Raw genomic sequence first — 18,906 nt, forward strand, 5'->3', positions numbered from 1 at the left:
CGCGATCGGACCCCCTTTCTCACCAATTTCTGGTTCACCACGCCCCCCCTTGGCCAGCCAGGCACGATCCCGCCGTCCGGTCGCTCGGTGCACCAAGGGGCTATGTTTTTTTTTTCTTCGGGGGGGACGAATGTGCGTGTGTGTATGTGTGTGTATCAGCGCGCTCGGCCGCTTGATCGCAAATAGATGCGACGCCGGGGTCTCGCGGCCGGCGGACGCTTGCTGGTGATGGCTTCCCTATTCTTGAACCCTGAGCCGCCACAGGTTTGCCATAAATATAAGAAGTGTGGCAAGCGGAGGCGGCGACGGCGGCGGTGGCGGCGGCGACGGCGACAGCGACAGCGGGAAAAAAAGCGGTGCTTGCTCGGTGTGTGGCGTTCGGTGTCGATATCCGCGTCAGGCACGGCTGGTCTTTCCCCCTCCCCCTCCCCTCCCCCTCCTCGACCCGTTTCAGTCTGATCTTCGCCTTTTTTATCTCAATCTGTGTGTTCACATTCCTGCCGCTGTAAGCTCACGGATAAGGGGATCGTCGAGTAAGGTCGGTTGTTGGCACGGACTGGATACGACTCGACTGCAGCCGGCTGCCCTCCTCCTCCTCTCCCTCCCCCTCCCAACTTCACTCATCGGGGCATTTGACGTGCCGTCGTGGCATTCGTCGTCAAGCTTGTTTCAGTCTCAACTCCCACGCCCCGAGATATCGGACGACAAAGAGTCATGAGTAAGTCGGTGACCCAAGAATGGGGAATGTTGCTTGCCTACTACCCTAATCGACCGACCAAAACCCAAGTCAAAAGCTCCCAAGCTTCCAAAGCTCCCACGGGCCACAGCCGATAGACAGACAGATACACAGACCCTCACCAGCTTCCGATGGATGGAGGGTCTTTGGTCCCCCCCCCCCCCCCCCCCCCTCCTCCTCCCTCGCGCCCAAGCTCTCAAGAGGCTTGCGCGGCTGTTGTGCCTCGACTCATGAAGCCTCTCTCCCTTGCGTGTCTGCGTCCTCGCTACTTTAACTGATTTGACTGGCTTGGGCTGGAAGGGGAGGAAGGCCCAGAACGGAAGCTCGAGCTTACTTGTAGATCTCCCTAGGTGGGCGCGAATCGACCCGGGACGAGACTCTGCCGTTGATGTGCGGGGGGGCCCAATCATGTTGCGGGGAGCCGTCTATGCGATCTCATTGAACCAGAAAAAAGAGCGACACGGGCATCTGTTCGATCCCCCGGCTTTTCGTTCATGCTGTTGTGGCCTACGACGCAAACGGTGACTTCTTTTTACGCGGGGAAAGGAAGAAGGGGGCGGCGTCGGGGCTTCAGCCCGGCGTCGTAGAACCGCGTTCGCGATCCAATCCCAAGTCGCCATTCCTGCTCCTTTGTACAACGGACGGACGGACGTGAGTTGCGAGGATGCGAAGGAGGACAAACCAACCCGCTTACACTTCGTACTATGACTATGTGTGCGCCCAACGGAACGTAACGGCTTTCTTTCCTCCTCGTCAACCCTGTTGCTCCGAGCATTCAACCGTCAGACAAAGGGCTGATTGACCGTTCCCGTCCGAGGCTAGCATTCACACGCCCTCAGCCAGGATGATCCGGGGAAACCATACAGCGATGTAAGTAGCGTAGGACATATCCGTAGGGTCAATGTGAATGGGATCCGTGTGCGCCACCCCCAGTCTGAGTCAGAGGCCGGGGAAGTCAAGGCCGCGGGGTCGGGCGCAGGGCGATGGCGCGCTGAGAAGGCCAGCCCAGTCCAATCCAGTCAGCACGGCCGTAATACTTGCGACACGGTACTACGACTGGCCAGGCAGGGCAGTAAAAGCACGAATGGAATGTCGCCGTTGCGTGTCAACTCCCTCGGTGCCCGGCGAGTACGGATATTGGTTCGTATAGTGTCGGCGGCAGGTTACAGTAAGTCTATAAGCATGCTTGACGGCGCAAGGAACAGGGCGGACTGCCTATATGCGCCGGCCACCGCTTCCACGGTGTGTGGTGGTGTGTGATGGAGCAAGTGAGTTGAGTGCATGTGTAATAATATTCCGTGTTTGAGTTGCATTGTGTCGCTGGAAGGGGAGTTGGTATTAGACGTCTCAGGTGTCAGATCGACGGTTCGGATACATTGGATGTTGGGGGAGCAGCGTGGCTAGTCAGCAACAGCCGTCAGTGGGAAGCAAAGCCGGAAAGCAAAGCCGGAAAGCGAGGCTTCCACCCTCCCGTCCACCTCATCCAAGGAACGGGTGTATTCGTAAGTTGGTTTCGTCGTCGCATCTCCGTTTGGGTGCGGTTGCGTGTTGGCTCGGGAGGTTTGCTTGGCTTGTTGGCATGTTGGCATGTTCGGTGTCGGTGTCGTTGTCGGTGTCTGTCGGCGGTGGTGGTGTTGGTGTTACTGAATTCGTTGGTTGCACTGGCAGGAATGGAGGAATTTCGGACATCCAACGGAAAGCCCATCCGGTAACAGTATGTGTGTGTGTGTGTGTGTGTATGTTGTGTGAGTGAAGACAGACTCGTCGGATTGTTACACCAGGGGGCTAACCATCCAAACCAGTCGCATTCCCACGAGGGGATTACTCTGAATCATCCCATTCAAGAACCTTGACCGGGAGGGGTGTTGTTGGTGTTGGGCGCAGTTCCTGGTACACTTAACTGGATTGTGCCTGTTGGTTGTTGGTTGCCGGCCGGATGACCGGGGGGAGCTCTTTTAGACTTGTCACTTTGGGTGTAACTGAATGGGACGATGATACGTCTTGACTCTTGTAACTCTGCCAACCTGTATGATGTATGGAGCATATCGTGTCTTGAGCTCAAGATAGATCGTCAACCCCCCGACCCCCGAGTGGAAGAAAGAACAAGCGGCGCAAATGAACAGGATCCATGCCTCCTCTCGCCTCACCCTGCCCGACCTCACTCCGGGCACCTGGGACGGCTTGGGCTTCGTGATTAAGATGAGCTGCGCCGGGGACCAGGGCGGACGGGGGGAGGCTGGGCACGAAGCTGGGGTCGACGAGCCGTAGCCACCCCGGCCGCCCGTCCCCCGTCGCGACAAAGGAGGCCGAGGACGGACAGGGACAGGGACGGAAATTGAGGTCGTCAGGGTTAGGAATCTGAAATGACGGGGGGAAATAAAAAAGTAAAGATTCTTACTTTACTTTTTTGGCGATTCTCGTGAGACAGGGGATCTGAACCGGTCCAGTGGATTGGATGGGGTAGAGTGCCCTCGAGGGTTGCCAGGGTTGTCGAGAGGGCCAGCAACTCACAAGGGGGAAGAAGGAAAGGGAGCCGAGACATGGAGAGACAACGGCCCTGGGCCAGCCCGGGGGCGCGGAAATGGCCGTTTCTGTGCCGGCCGCCCTTGTTTGCTTTTGTCCCCCTTTGGTAGATTGCAAACTCCGCAAGGAGACGGGAAGAGAAAAGAAAACCAAGAGGAGGGTTTTCGTCCATTTGGCCGTTCTCGATCGTGACTGGAGCGGGATGGCAAGCGGATGGATGCAATGGGATGCCAGGGAGGGACGGACGGTGTAAGTGTGTGCGGGTGATTGTAAGTGCTGGATGCAGCCACGGCAGATTTGCTGGCAGGTCGGTCTACAGAGCGCTACCTGTAGGTAGATACGTACCGTTTTCCCTTTCTCTCCCTTATTTTTTGGCCGGCGACAATTGATTGACAATCGGAGCCGAGTGGCTTGCTTCGTGTTGGTGGTACAGTGTACGGCGCCTCAACCCGGGGCGCATGCAAAGCCATAGGGCGACATGTTGTCATTCGGCTGGATCAGGAACAACACCACTACAGGCGCCTTTCCTTCTTCCCAAGTCCCTCCACCCCATCAATCGCCGGCGGGCATATGCGGGGAGGAAGGGGCCCAGGCGGCGGTGAGGCGCTGTAAGTGCGCGGTGTGCGGCGTGCGCCTACTGTGGTTCCCCGAACGCAGCTTTTGATCGTCGTCCATCGCGCACTTGGCCGCCCCCAAAGGCAGAGGGGGGGACAAACACAGAATGCCACAGGAATGAGGGTGTTTGACGCTGGGTTGCGGAGGAGAAGAATGAGGACGAGGCGAGATGAGGGGGGCGTGTGTGTACGTGTAAGATGGCTAATCGATACCGTCGCCAAAGGTCAATATGAGGATCAGGTAGATGCGATAGGCTGTTGTGGTCTCGGGCACAACAGAGTTGCAGAGATTCAGCGAGAGATTGGTGATGCAGGCTGCCCAATGACTGGTGAAATCGACAGCGCGTGTCAGTCAGTCCGTCCGACACGGGGAAATTCAATAGCGAGAAGAAAGCTTCGTGGAGGGGTGGAAAAAAAAAGTCTGGACGTAGAAGCACCGAGCGCACCGAGCCCAACCTTCGTTATTGTTCGTGATAAGAGGGAGTGTTTCTTCTGTTCTCCCTTGCAAGTCGGCTGCTCTCTGGCTGGCCCGAGGGCCGGGGCAGCCCAGATTTCCTTCCGCGGGGAGGGGCTCAAGGCCCAGAACAGTTGATGAACAGTTAAACGGTCCAGGGCCAGACGGTAGCAAACCAAGGGCGATCACAAACCACCCCACCCCATCCCATCCCCTCGAGCACACAGCACTCATGCCGCTGTCGGGCCTTGCATCTGCTGCTGGTTGAACTCCCTTAGTGCACCCGTACCGCCTGAAGGGCCTGAGAGCCAGCCAGCTTTCGGGTGAACTCTGTCGCGTCCGCGGATGCGAGAGGATGATGTATCCTTCGTGCGGACAATGTGTGCCGAGATACATCTAAGCCTTGTCTCTTCTCCGCTGTCCGTCTTGCCCTGTCCTCCCAGCCAATGAATCCCGACACGCCCTTCCCCTCTGGGCAAGTTGCAACCCATCTGGCCAAGGCGGTCAAACACCGCTCATTCTTTTCCCCGTCTTCTCAGTGACACAGGCAGGCTTTTTTTTTTTGCTTTTTTGGTGGCTGCCGCGCTGTCGGCCTGTCGCTGCGGGTGTTGTTGCTTCCGCTGCTTCCCCGTCGGCGGTTTGCGGTTTGCGGCTTGCGGATGTGCTTGGTTTGTCCCCCGCAAAGTATCTCTTCTCTTACAGTTGCAGCACACAAACATGGCTGTCAACACCACCATCAACATCGCCGACACCACCCTAAAATGTAAGCCCTTGTCTGAGTATCTCCCTCCGAGAGACAGAGAGAGGATTTCCAGCCCCTACGGCTGCACGCATGCGTAGGGGGCCGAGCCCCGTGTTTGCAGACTGCGATGCGCGCGTGGGGGTGGGCAAGCGATACAGGCTCGCCGACCAGGGTGCCGACGATTGTCAATCACCCATCATTGACCAAGTCGGCGAGACATGGACACGGACGGGAGAAGGCAGAATGGAGAGTAGAGTCAACATGTCAGACTCGCAATGGGCAATCGGAGGCCCTGGAATGCAGTCTCCCTTGCGTACCTCGCCAGTGTGCATCGCAAGACATCAAAGGGCTCTCCGTTTTGGCCCCAAAGTTGCAGTCCGCACCGCACACGGCGCCAGGCCCGTTCGCGGTCCCTCCTTTTTCCCCATGGGCGCATTCCCCGCGGCCTTGCGACTCGAACAAACTCCTTGGCCGCCATTTGTTCTGTTCGCGCCGCCATCATGTTGCTCCTGCTTGCCGGACAGACTGCCTGTACGAAGCACATCATCGTCGCCGACGACAGGAACTATAGACCGAAAGGGTAGTTATCGTGTATATATCATGACTCCTGCGCCCTCCTGTCCGAGTCATCGTGGTGTTTCGACAACAAACCATCGCAGGCGATCAACAACAAGCGTCATTGCAAGATAGCGATAGCGGCAGTGATATCGTCATCAGCACCAGAAAGACAAAATCATCACACACACACACACACTTACACACACCACCACCAGCAACAGGCCAACTTACTCGGGTGCATGTTCCGTACACACGACACACACTCTACACATACACTCGCTCACATCACTCATATCACACACAACACACATCATCACCGAGGAAAGCAGGATTTCGCTACACAACTGCTTGCTGTCTGACAGGCTCTTCCAGCTCCTCGGCAACGCCACGTCGAGAATAGTCACCGGCCAAAAGCCCAGGCCTGCGGTCCATTTCCCAGACGGACCCAAGGATCAGGAATACGGTCTTCCTCCCGCGCGACCGCCAGCCCTGTCGCCGACATTTGTCCATTTTCACCTGTTGCACGCCCCCCCTCTCCGTTAACTGACAATTGCAACCGCTTTCCGCCCAACACACTCTGTTATTACAGTGCCACACGCCCCCCCTCCCCCCCTGCGCTATCAGCGACTGACTGACTCTTACTCCCTCCGTCACCGCCTCCCTTGCCTTGTTTTCCCACCCCCTCGGGAACCCGGGAACGCTGGCTGTTGCCCCCAATTTTTAGGCTTGCAAAGTCCCAGACTCCCAGGCCAGGCCCACTCTCCGAAATTCCTCGGAACGTTGCTCTGCCCAACCTTGCACCCACGACTTCCAGGCTCCTGGCTGGCCCCCCTACACCCTCCTTTCACACCCCCAGTCACCGCACCCCCTATTCCAACACACCCCCAACACGCCCCCCTCTTCCCAAAAATCCAGAGGAAGGGAGAACGCGCCCCTTCGACTTATAAGTCTCCCGTGTCCACCTCCTTCCCACACTCACAGTCCAACCCGAGATCAACAATATCCACAACCCACAACCAAGAAAAGAGTCTAATACGAACAAGACCTCTACATCGCGCTCTTACAAACCCTCTCACCATATTCTCACACACATACAACACATCGCAGCCATGTACGGCTCATACGGTTCATACAGCTCCATGGGCGCCGTCTCCATGACTGCCCCCATCGATATCGCCCCCAGCAACTTGCTCGCCCACGACCGGTCGTGCGCCTTCCCTTCCTGGCCGCGCCGCGATACCCTCGCCGACTTTGACGGCGAGCCCCGGGCCACCTCGTACCTTTCCGACGAGGACCTCTTCCCCCAGGACTTTGAGGACGACTCCCACAGCGTCGCCAGCTCCGGCAGCTTCTCCTCGCCCAACTCCCGCTCGCCCCAGATCACCGAGGCCGAGCTTCTCGACATGGAGCGCGAGCGCATGGCCATGCAGCGCGAGGCCCTCCGCTGTGTCATGCTCGAGAAGGAACGCCGCCGCCAGGCCGCCCTTCAGCAGAAGAAGTCGCAGCGTCGCGGCAGCTCCAAGAAGAGCCCCAAGAACAAGCAGGCTGCCATGACTCCCATCGCCGAGTGAGAGACACCTTTCACAGCAGCAGCTCTCTACTACATCGGCGGTGGCGCCAAGCCACGCCTACCAGCACTCGTTCGGACGAGGGAGGGCACCATTCCGGAGAGCATCATCCTAGCTCTCTCACACCTCGTCTCGACAAACCTTAATCAGTAATTACGGCACTTAACTTACACCTTTGTTGCCGGCGAAGGCCACCAACATCGCCTGCGACTCCTTCCAGGCCTTTGGTCTTCCAAGCACGACGCTCCTTGGCCACTCGTCGTGGCCTCGGTCTCGAATACGACGGCGCAGAGGACCTCTCACCGGCGTGTGGGGGGGAGACACCTCCACAGCCGATCGTGGGGGAGCCCGCAGCAGCGCGTCTCAGCCACACTCGCACAAGCCCAGCGGTGTCGGCCACCTACCGAGGGAAGAGTCACCCGGCTAATGGAAAGCCGGTGTGGCAGGTGAGAGGAACAGGTGCAACCACAGCCTGGATCCGTGGACTCATGGGACTCGGCATAGGCTTATCGGCATTTCACATGCTGTGCATGCCCGCCTATTGTTATTTGCTTTTCGTCTCTGTTTTCTTCATGTTGATACCCCCTTGCAATGGCCGCCCGAGGTTACGCAAACTATTTTTGTCGCATGGAGTTTTTGTTTTGTCTGGGTTTGATTGGAACTGGATCGATCAACGGATCGACTCTTGGGAGGATAGGGACTGGAGGATTAGGGGGAAACATCATGGCATACACAGCACATTTGCATCCGCATTTTATCGGGGTTCCAAAGCATGGACGGGGATCAGCAGCATCAGCCTCACTCGATCGTGGGCTCTTTGCAATTTAGTTTAGTATTTAGTACGAGATACCCTTCGCCACTGAGCGACAACAATATTTGATTCTTTCTTCACACACACACACATACACTTTCATACTCACATGGTTCCGAGGTTTTGCTTCCGTGATGTGCATGAGGATGACTCGATGATCTGGCCTCACATTCCTGCTTCGGAAGCGTCACAAGTGTGGGAGTCATCGCGGGTGCGCTGGAGCTTCAGCACATGTTCAGGTGGCGGTTGCACCCGATGCACCCGTCGGCAAACGGAGGTTCTCTGGTTCAGTGTGGTTGCTGAGGTGAGCTGAGTTGCCGACACCACCACCAACCTGATGCCAAAACAAGAAAAATACCAGTAAAAGGGGGGAGGGAAGAAATAAGAAAAGCTGGGTCAGCTACCGGCCCAGAACCGCGCACGCCAAAGAATCCGGGCTGGAGGGTTTACCCTGTAGAGCCGCGCGCTGTTGTTCCGATGTCGTCATCTATGTTGTGTGTGTTGTGTGTTGTGTGTGTTTGTGTGTTGTTGGCTTGGGGCTAGCTAGACACACACAACTGGGCACCGAGAGTTTAGGGGGAAGCGTTTTGCGAGAGGGCTTAAGAAACGGTCGGGAACGGTCGGAGGGCTGGCTAACTGACTGACTCCCTCCTTTCCTCCCCCCGCCATTCAGCTGGCCTGGAACCCATCCACCGGCACTTCTACGGCCAGAGAACCCAGAAGCCCTCCACCAAAGCCCGTATTAGCGACGCGTCCATATTTGGCCAGTTATGCCGGCGCTCCCGTCTGAAGGACACAGCCTCACTTTCCGCGCTCTAGACGTACGCATTACGAGTCTCCCCTCTCTCTCCCCCTCAACCACCGCACCGTCCGTTCAGCCACACGAGGACCCAAAAGTCGTCTCTATTCTTGGGTTTCGGCCCTTGGGCCTCTCGGGTTTGCGATCTCGCGCGAGGCTCTGTTTATCGGGCCCTTCTGGATCGGGATGGATGGGGGAGCGAGGAAGGGTTATTACCGTATTTGCTCATGCTGCAAAAAGGGGGGATGAATGCACAAGGCGAGCCTCGGTCGAGGCTGCCGGTCCGAACTTCAAGGCCGTTTGCGTTGGCTGGTGGGATACCGTCGGGTGCGCCACTGGGCCAAGAAGCCTCCTCTTTGTTGTCTTGTTGACGAGGGGCCTATATCCCATGGATCGGGGTGGATCGGAGATCCGGGGGGGTTCTGGGCCATCCACATGCTCTCGGGAAGGGCCTCGTCTTTGGTCTTGGGACTTACATACGCCATGGCTTTGTTGTCGTGTTCGAATACTTGTTTGTTCGCTCTCCCATCCTTTCGGCACTTTCTTTGAGCTCCGGCAGAGGGGGAGGTGCTCAATCGTGATACCTGCCGAGGGTACGGGACGAGTCTGGGGAGTGATATGGGGAGTCTTGCTCGGATGGTCATTGGCTACGCGCCATCTCTTGCTGACGACGGTTGATGGTAATGCGGAGACGCGAGGCTCCCAAGCCCGGAGAAGACGGGATATTTCGGACTCGGATCCGGACGCGCGCGGTGGTGGGAGGAGAAACGAACTGCCTCGGGGATTGGACACCCTGACTCTGAGGATGAACATGCTGCTGCCTCGGGATGGGGTTTATTCGTAATCGTGATGCGACGGAGCCGAACGGCGCTTCCTCTGGTCACTCGCGCCCACCTCAGCGCTCTGCTGGTCGTCGCGTCACCCGCCATCTCGCAAGCGTCACGCGACGTGACCTCGAGATTCGCCCTCGAGATGGAATCGAGATTGTGGCGTTGGTTGGGGGGATCTTTAGAGGAGGGACTTGGGAAGATCCCCGGGGGGATGGAGAGAGAGAGGAGCGAGAGATTCAACGGCATCAGCCACAACCTGGGGGATCTACCAAGCTTCCTGCCGTCATGCACTTACGGTCTCGGACATGTCTAGAGAGTCGGCCCGGAGATCCAGCGCATCCTGACCAAGACAGGCAAGATTACCTTGATTAAGATTTTGTTGATCAAATATCCAACATTTTATTTTTTGCCCCCATTCCGCCATCCACGTCTCTTCATCTCGGTATGTCTAAAGAGCGCCGCACAAAGATGCCGAAGGGCGAAGTCTCGGACTTTCTCTTCTCCTCTGTAATAGCAACAACGATAACATCCAACACCGACACCCCCCCCTCCTCGCGCGAAGCGAAACCGGACATGACAGATGCGTTCTCCCCCCCTTCCAATTCGGAACCACCTCAATGACACAGCTTACACCGCATTACTTCTGCTTCCAAGATTTGTGATAGGGCTGCCCTGCACGACCGCGGGAGAGAACGGGACGCGGGGATGGGGGATGACGAAAGCCAGGGCGATAAGTCAAGTCACCTCTTCTCTACATCGTATCTACCCGCATGCACATAATCTCAGCTTATCGCGGGGGTGTTGAGGGTGAGTGAGTGTCTGCAGAGTTTACGACTGGACGAGATCCTTGTGAGGTTAAACGGATGAGATCCGTTTAAAACCGGGGTTCCCGCCGTTGGATCACCAGACGCTTCATGGTGTGTGTTGCCGCATTAGGGACCCAGGGCGGAATTGTGCACGGCGCGGTCCCGCAAAGGGAGGTGGCAGCGCGGTACTGCTGGGTCCCTAAAGCGGCGAGACGGGGAAGGGGAACCTTGACGGCTGTCTGTAAAGACTCAAAGCGGTCAGAGACCGACGCTGCTGCAGAGAAGGGCCTGGACGGTTAATTGTCCCCTTCTCCCCCCCCGCCATTTGGGTTCTTGGGCCCAACCAAGGCATGGCAAGGTGGTAGGGACCCCAGCGCCGGGAGGAAGCCCCGGCGCCTGGACCTCGTTGACGGGATGAGGGCCCTCGTCCTGCATTGCGTGTACTGTACACCCCCCTCCCCTTGTTCTCCCTGACTCTTGGGTAAAATGGGCCTTGCTTGGGCAAAGCAGCCATGGGAGATTTGGGTCGGTTGGCATTTTTGAAACGGGGATGCACCCGGCGGATCTCAACTTGTCAAACTCCCTGCTCCCTCTTCCTCCACCGCCGAATGACGGGACGATCGCTCCCGGGGGTGATGGAGGGGCAGACACGCTCTAGACCTTTTCCAGGTTTTGCTCACTTTCCCCTTCCGTCCACGTTTGCGGGCCCTCGTGGAGCCCCCTGGAGCTGCTGGTGCCGTGGGAGCTCCTCTCTTGGGTAAAAACTCTGCTGCCGGTTCCACATGGGCGTTGGATCTACGGGTTATCAACCGGCGGGGACTCTTAAAGGACCGTTGGGATTTGGGAGAGAATATATGGAGAGTACGGGGGGGCAGGGCAGGGGGGGAGATTGTTCTGGCTTCTCTCTTTGACAATGACAAGGAAGAAGGGAGTCCCGTTACCGGTTATCCGCTTAAAAGGGAACCCGGGAATGGGAGAATGCGGAAGGAGGGAAAAGAGGCGGAGGCTCATCTCTAACGGGCCTTTTTCACATACGGAACAGATTGTGACTTTTGGAACGTGTTTTGGGAACCATCCGCCCGCGTCCAGATCCAGCACACTTCTCTAACCTCGGTGCTTTTTTGTCTGTCTCCTTCTGGACCTCCTCCCCCTCCGTCGACCAGACCGGACCGAGACTTCCCCTCCCGTCTGGTCTTCGTGGGCAAGTAAACTAGGCTCTTCCTCGGCATCACGGTTCATGGTTGCCGGCGCAAATGACGATTCGTGACCCACTCCTGATGTGATGGTCTTCGTCTAAAGGTGAGGAAAAAAATTCTTTTGAAAATTCTTTCCTTCTAGTGCTATTTCTCCGCCCTGGGGATCCCCACCCCCAGCCTTCTGTGTGTGTGTGTGGCCGCTACTTCGTATGGTTTGTTGGTGTGTGTGTGTGTGTGTGGGAGAGAGAGAGAGGGAGAGAGAGAGAGAAAGAAGGCGAACGCGTTACCGCGTAATCCTCGTCTCGGTGTCGTTTCGGTAAACTGGCAGGACTGAGTCGTGGGAGATAAACCCCGAACTTCGAGGTCGGAGCATGGCCGACGCTCGACCACAACCGCACACCCATCCACCCCTCTCCGGTCCTTTTTCCCCGGTTCGACGCTCGGTGGCTCATGAGTCAAGCCCGCGTGGCTCACCCGTCATCACAGACACACAACCCGACCTGAACCGCCTTGGAAGAGGCGGCGAGCGACGGTCTCGTCGTCTGAAAGGGCATGCTCAAGCGCTTCCCCAGACCCCCTCCCGCCCCGCCCCGAGTTCAACAGAGGGAAAAGCTTGTGAAAATCACTATCCATTCCAGGGTCTTTTATTTTATTTTACCTTTCTTATCGAGCTTCTTTTTGCTTTCGTCAGGGACGTGAACGACTCAGTCGTCCCCTGAGTCGTTCAAACACGCCCTCCGACGTCAGCCATGACTTCAGCTTTTTCTCGAATGCTGCTGGATATCATCATCCCGTCCAAGGTTCGGAATACATCACCCACATGGCAGCTGTGCTTGCGAGAAATGTCGGTATACACACGCCCCATCCAGAATGTTAAACAACCTTCTTTTCTTCTCCTTACTCCGCCGCCGGCAGACTTGCAACACACTCCGAATCAAGATCAGACCAAAAAGAATCAAGGTCGACAAGACTGGGGCGCCACGCGAATTGGCCACCCGCACGGATTCCCTCCTTTCGCTGCGCCAGTCTGCCGTCATCCTGAAGCACTGGCCCCGTTCTTTTTCCGTCCTACTGACTAAGGTCAATCACCGCAACAAAAAAAACAACCAACGGTGGTAGGCTTGGTTGAGTCGGTCCATCTGGGACGGAAGAGAAAACCTGGGGTAAAAACGGGACGCGCGCGAGCCCGCGGGTGGTGGCCGTGTTGAAACCGCGAGGCGTTCAAGCCACGTTGAGTAGCGTCAGCCTTCGCTTCTTCTTTTTCCTGTTGGCCGGGTCAGGAACCGTGAAACCTCGACGGGAGAAGTCTCTGCAAGCTGCCGTGCAACCAAACCGATCGTGGTTCAGCTCTTTGCTTCTTGACCGCAACTGAACCCCCCCTCCCCGCAAGCCAACAAAAGCCAACGAAGCCCCATAAGCAAGCGCGGGCAACGGCAAGGCTTGCCGGGCAGCAAACAGTTGACGTTTCCTCGTCAGCAATATCGGTTGCACGCATCGTTTGGGCCACGATCCGGAGACCCGTCTGCCGTCCGATCAGTGTCGGAGGGGGGGAGGGGGGGTTTCCGTTCGGGCGTTTTGCACGAAACTGGAAGACTGGGAACCATGGGTGACTGTCCCCCCAGAACATTCACCAGAGTGATGACCCAGGACTCGTGCGTGGGTGGACGATTGGACGGGAACGGTTCGTCCGCAGTCTCGCACACACGGGGGGAGCTGCCAAGGGTGGACAGGTAAAGGTGGAAAGTTAACGGAGAGCCGTTTCTCCATCCAACCGGCGAAAAGATGCGAGACTGGACTCGCTGGACGTGCGACACCCCCGATAGACCGTATTGCGGATCCTGGAGGGGGAAAACGTGGGCGTTGGGGTCCTGATTGCCTGAAACGGCAGGCGATTCCCAAACGGATTGGCTATGTGGTCGGTGAGCCAGCTTCTGTCCGCCGTTAGCGCCGTCTTTCACTCTTATCGCCAGCTCGGCCCATTCCTAGATAAGATACTGCTTTATTTTACCGAATGTAAAGTAGAGAGAAGGAGGGGGCGTGCGTGGGGTTTACCGGCGCCCAGTATCCTTACGGGCTGGACGGGCTTATCTCATCAGCGTTCGTATCTGTACGGCTCACTCCATCACGAACGAACATTCTCGTATGCTGTCATCCTGCTGGCAGTGCTATTTTCGACTCTCGCAGCGTTGGTGATGGCGGCACCACACCTGATTCTTCAAACAGCGAGGCCACAGCCGGCGCCGCTCCCTCCGCCCCAGGAACGCCTCTTGCTCAGATCCCACCCGTGCTCTCAGTCCGCAAGCGCGACGCCATCACGTTATTTTTGAATATCTGGGAGGAAGGGGAGGAGGAACGTCTATCTAACGAGCCCACCCCCCGGCATCCCCCGGAGTCCAAACCAGAGCTCGTCCGGCGAGCGCCTCCCGGAGGTGATGAGTCCACTAGCTGCGCTTCAAGCCCGCTCTATTCGCGCCGTCTGGGAAGGGAGAGAAAGAGCGGCGGGGGGTTGTTTCTGCGCTGTGTGGAAAAACGCCGAACGAGGGGCGTGGGGGGTTGTTTCTCATTAGCTGAGAAGGCGGTCTGCAAGCAAGCAAGCAACCGGACGGTATCGTCGCCTTGCTGGCGTTCGTTACTTGCTTGCTGGCACTGCTGCATGGTTTCAGCTTGTTGCTTGTTACTTGTTGCTTGAACGTTCCCTGTTTTTGAGAGATCTTGTCAGTTTGCTTTTGAAAAAAACATTCCCGCACACCCCTCGCGACCTGATTGTTTCTTCTCCAACGGCCACCTCAACTACATCATCGTCACCGCCTTATGGCAAACCCACACTCCTAACACCCGTTAGAGTCGGCATTGCATATCTAGGCGCCCCCCCAGAGGGGCCCTGCATCGCAAGGGGGTGAAGAGAGGAGAGGGATCTCAGCAAAATCGGTCGGGCAGGAAGGGAAAAGAAACAAACAGCACACATACGATGTACACACGGGGAGATAAGTGACAACTGACAAGTGACCGGGGGGACGGCGGCTGGACGCTTCTGGCCTCCCTCCCCCCCCGCCTGGGCAGACTCGGGGAATCTCCCGGCGAACAAGTAGTCATTTTTGTCGGTCGATCGCCAAAGATACCCACGGCCTGGGCCTGGGTCTGGGTGCCGGCCGCGACCGCATCTTGCAGCTCACCACCAGGCTCTGCCACGCAGCAGAAATCGCTGTAATAGCGGTGTCGAGACCCCTCCTCCGTCGAAGAATGCGCGATGCCACGATGGCTTCGTGCATTCCAAACCGGAGCCGGCCAGACAACAGGACGAAAGAAGACAACACCCAGCCCCTCTTTTCGTTACCGCCGTCTTACACCTCACGCCTGGTATCGTCAGCTACCTCAAGCCGCCGCCATACCAAGCACCTCGGGGGGCCCCCAATCTGAGCAGTGAAGACATCGCGCACGCATGCACACACCACACCCTCGGTGTCTCGTTGGGATGCCGCATCCTCAACAGCCGGCGCCCCCCAATCTCCATCCACCTCTCGCAACCACCATATTCCGTCTTCGTAATCGGTAGCAGTGAGCAGTAAGCCAAATGGCCTCGCCGTGATTCGCAATCATCCGCCCCCTCCCGACCCCCCCTTCTCCCCCCACGGCCGAAGTGCGGATGACTTACACGTCCTGTGTCCTGTGGTTGCGACACGAAGGACCCCCCCTCCCGATGCCGGACGGCTCCCGTCACACACTCATCACAGTCGATGATTGGGGGAACGGCGGTGCAACGCACTCGACCTGAGTGACCGCGTCTCATGGCCGGCGCTCGGGGCCTTATTGGCGATTAGAGGGCGCGTGTGAAGCCCATCCTCTCCAGTACAAAAGAGAAAAGGGGGGGGAGGCTGCGCTCCAATCGCCGTCCGGCGCATCGCGAAAGCTTGTCCGTTTGGTTGCGATGGTGTTTCCCATCACCTGCTTTGGCGGTGCCGTCGCATCCATCCCGTGGTGGTCCCCCATCTCGCGACCGGTTTGTGACTCACCTGTTTGACGAAAGGCCAGTGGGCAGGGCAGGACAGGGCACACCGCGATTTTTTCTTTTGCGACAAGGTATCCGTATTGTTTTCTTGTGTTTTTCGCGATATGCGCCGTGGCCCTCACGGCAGCCAACCGCTGCTGCATCAAGCCCGACAGCGGGCCGCCTTCAGCGCTATCATCCATCCCCTCTCCGCCCCCCTTGACGATGTCCGCGCATGCACACTCCCCCTCCATCCCCCCTCTACCGCCATTCCGGCCCTCCGCGCAGGCTGCAGGCGTTAGCTGGGTGATTTCCCTTACGTGCGGTACGCAGACCTCAAAAATGCGAGGCCCGAAATAAGGTGGTGTGTGTGCCAACCCGGGGCTGATGATGACAGGGGGGGTACCGGGGGTCGAGGGGCCGGATGTCTCGCCCCGACTCGCCCGGCGATCGTTCGTGCAGCTTGCATCCCGAGCAGCAGAAGAATAAGCAATCAAGCAAGCAGCAAAAAAACAAATCAAACGCCCAGCAGAATGGCAAAAGCAAACGAGAAGGCTGAAACCGTCACCTTTTGGATGACACTCCCCCCCCTTTCCTTCCCCCTTGCTCTGCCAGATCACATTTTTAGGTTCTGCCACCGCCCATCGGCCCTCTGCAGCTTGCATCCGCCGCACACCCCTCCCATCCTTCACCGCTCTTGGTGATGGTCACATAATTTTACGAAGAAGAATGGTGATAAAAAATGACGGGCTTATGTTCCGAGACATGGTTTTATTTACTTTATCCCCCATCTCGTTTTATGACTCTGCCTTGGCGATGGGCAGGGTAGGAATGGATAGTGTTCGCATCAAGTCTCACTACACACATCCGCCAGGGCATGAGAACCCGCAGTCTCAGAAAAGCAAAACATGGTCCAGACAGCTCCATTCCCAACCTTGCGGAGGGCTCTGGACCTCCTTTGCAACAATGAACCCCCTGGTCGCGGACGACGAGTGGGTGATGCACCACTGCGCTGTCTCTGATCGAAAACGCCAGATCGTCAGGGGGGAAACCGCCCAGGTCTTTGAGCGCTCTCTCTGTCTTTGTACGACGAAGTGACGTGCTTGGCTGCCGTTGATGATAGGAGCCGGCGCCCTGACCACACTCAAACTTGTCGACCTCGTACAAGCTGTCTCTACGAGAGGACTGTCGGGCTGCACTCAAGATGCGGGTTCCCTGTTTTCGGATGCCGCCGACGGAAAGATACCAAACGTCGGACGGCAAGCAACCGTCGGCGTCTGATATCCTCTCGCGAAGCCCAAACGGATCTGGGCGTGCTGTAGGTTTAATACGGATGGCGCTCTCCCGGGCATGCGCGGCGGCCGCGCCCAGACTCACTGGAATCCGGACCTCGTATGCCCACCTACGCCGCCAATCTTACAGGAGAGTGCCGCATATAAAGGCCAACTCGATCGAGTGCACACTGCCGCCAAGTCGTCCCATCCGTTGAGGCCGCGGAACCCAGGCGGTGGATCAGCCCGCACGCGGCAAACGATACCACCAGCACCCACCCCTCCCCTCTCTAAGCCGTCCCGGAACCCTCCCCCGGCACGCGCGGCAGTTGTCAAACTCGCATTTGCCGCGGGCCCCGCCACCGCTCACAGCCTGGAATAATAGCAGGGCTGGCGGCGGGGCTGACGGTCGGCCGCCGCGTGCTGTCCGATGTGGCGGACGTCAAGTCCCCATCCGGTCCGACGGTGGGGACGGACTCCGCGTTGGTCCGTGTGCCGGAGCCGGGAACCCACGACTTGCCTATTTGGGATACTCAGGGCCGTAGGACCTGGCTGAGTGCGGCGATCCGCGAACGGGCCGGAAGATGCTACGACCAGAATAACCCCCCATACTCCCCAGATGCGCCGGAAGCATGCGACAGCGTGCTGGTCGGCCCGGACGGCTTCGGTTTATTGGCGGTTCGCACAGCTCAGGACGCAAACTTTCAAGACATTGGCAAGCAAGAAAAAGAAAAAAAAGTAAGGTCAAGATCGTCCATTATGTATGCTTTTGAGTGTTGCGAAACAAAGCCATCCGACGAATGCAAAATCTCTAAGAATAGCCGCGAGGGCTCGTGAAGGAGAGACTAGAAAGAGGAAGTGCAAACAAAACAAGTCTTTGCCGAGCGTTTCCGAACCCCCCATCCCTTCCCCCCACGCTCTTTTGTGTTCTATATTCCAATGTTCTTCTCTTATCCGGGAATCATACCATCCTCCCATTGTCTTCCAAGCCGCTGTTTTTTTCGCGACGCTTTACAGAGGCAGGGTCTCCTGGCCCGGGCTGACGGTGCCGTTGGTGACGGCGGCGCGGTGGCCGCGGGCGAGGTAGCCGTAGGCGGGGTAGTACTCGTCGAGCCAGGAGAAGAGCTCGAGGGCGCCGGGGGTGTTGCGCCAGTCGCGCATGAGGTCAAGGGAGATGGAGAAGAGGGAGACGACCTGGACGCCGGCGGCGGCCATGCGGTCGTTGGAGACGTCGCGGATGAGCTCGGTCGTGGTGCCCGAGGCCTCGACGTTGGCCCAGACGGAGTAGCCCTCGGCGCGGAGGGAGAGGGCGAGGAAGGTGGTGCAGACGTCCGTGGTGATGCCGGCGAGGATGATCTGCGACTTGTTGGCGGCGCGGACGGCATCGCGGAAGTCCGAGTTGTCCCACGCGTCGACCTCGCCGTTGCGCTTGATCAGGGGCGCGGTCGGGTGCATGTCGAGAATCTCCTGGGGAAGGGGACCGTTGGGGCCTTGGGAAATGTCTGCGTTAGTGTGTCATGTCTCGCAGACGTCGCAGAAGCGACGAGAGGACGAGTACATACCAGTCTCGGCAGAAGTGGTCAGGACAACGGGGAGGTCAAAGACCTTGGCCAGGGAGGAGTGGGCGAGCATCGAGTTGCGGTAAAGGGTGGGGTCGAAGTCGCGGGCGAGGTTGAAGAGACCCTCCTGCATGTCGACGACGAGGAGCATCGAGTCGTTCTTGTTGAGCCTCTCCCAGGGGACGGCTATTCGGTCAGGTCAGCGAAAGGCTGTCTCGCGGGGCAGAAGATGTGGGAAGGGGCTCACCATCAGCGTTGGCAGCGGCGAAGAGCGCCGAGACGGCGAGGGTCAGAGAGAACTTCATCTTGATGGAGTGTGTTTTTGGAAGTTTGATCTTCGGGAAGCTGGTTGAGTCTTTTGAGGGCTGGAAGAAGGAAGACTGTGCTTGACTTGTCTGCTGGATGAGGATGGAAAGAGAGACCTTGACTGGAGGTGAGATTCGATGCTCTTTAT

General features: G+C 57.8%; 3 protein-coding genes across 3 annotated transcripts; 2 read left to right on the top strand and 1 right to left on the bottom strand.

Annotated features, from left to right (window-relative positions):
- Positions 1 to 5,044: 5,044 nt before the first annotated feature.
- On the top strand, positions 5,045 to 6,170 carry CH63R_10181 (uncharacterized protein; the record flags this gene model as incomplete). Its single annotated transcript, XM_018305155.1, has 3 exons — positions 5,045 to 5,090; positions 5,191 to 5,554; positions 5,990 to 6,170. The coding sequence occupies 3 exons, from the start codon at positions 5,045 to 5,047 to the stop codon at positions 6,168 to 6,170; spliced, it is 591 nt and encodes a 196-aa protein (XP_018154579.1).
- A 566-nt stretch (positions 6,171 to 6,736) lies between these two features.
- CH63R_10182 (uncharacterized protein) lies at positions 6,737 to 7,198 on the top strand (the record flags this gene model as incomplete). The annotated part of the gene is made up of 1 exon (XM_018305156.1): positions 6,737 to 7,198. One exon carries the CDS (start codon positions 6,737 to 6,739, stop codon positions 7,196 to 7,198), a length of 462 nt encoding a protein of 153 aa, XP_018154580.1.
- Positions 7,199 to 17,904: 10,706 nt separating this feature from the next.
- Positions 17,905 to 18,757, bottom strand: CH63R_10183 (Isochorismatase; the record flags this gene model as incomplete). The annotated part of the gene is made up of 3 exons (XM_018305157.1): positions 17,905 to 18,383; positions 18,456 to 18,638; positions 18,700 to 18,757. The coding sequence occupies 3 exons, from the start codon at positions 18,755 to 18,757 to the stop codon at positions 17,905 to 17,907; spliced, it is 720 nt and encodes a 239-aa protein (XP_018154581.1).
- Between the last annotated feature and the right edge of the window lie 149 nt (positions 18,758 to 18,906).

The sequence above is a fragment of the Colletotrichum higginsianum genome (genome assembly GCF_001672515.1).
Source record: "Colletotrichum higginsianum IMI 349063 chromosome 7 map unlocalized unitig_7, whole genome shotgun sequence".
NCBI lineage: Eukaryota > Fungi > Ascomycota > Sordariomycetes > Glomerellales > Glomerellaceae > Colletotrichum > Colletotrichum higginsianum.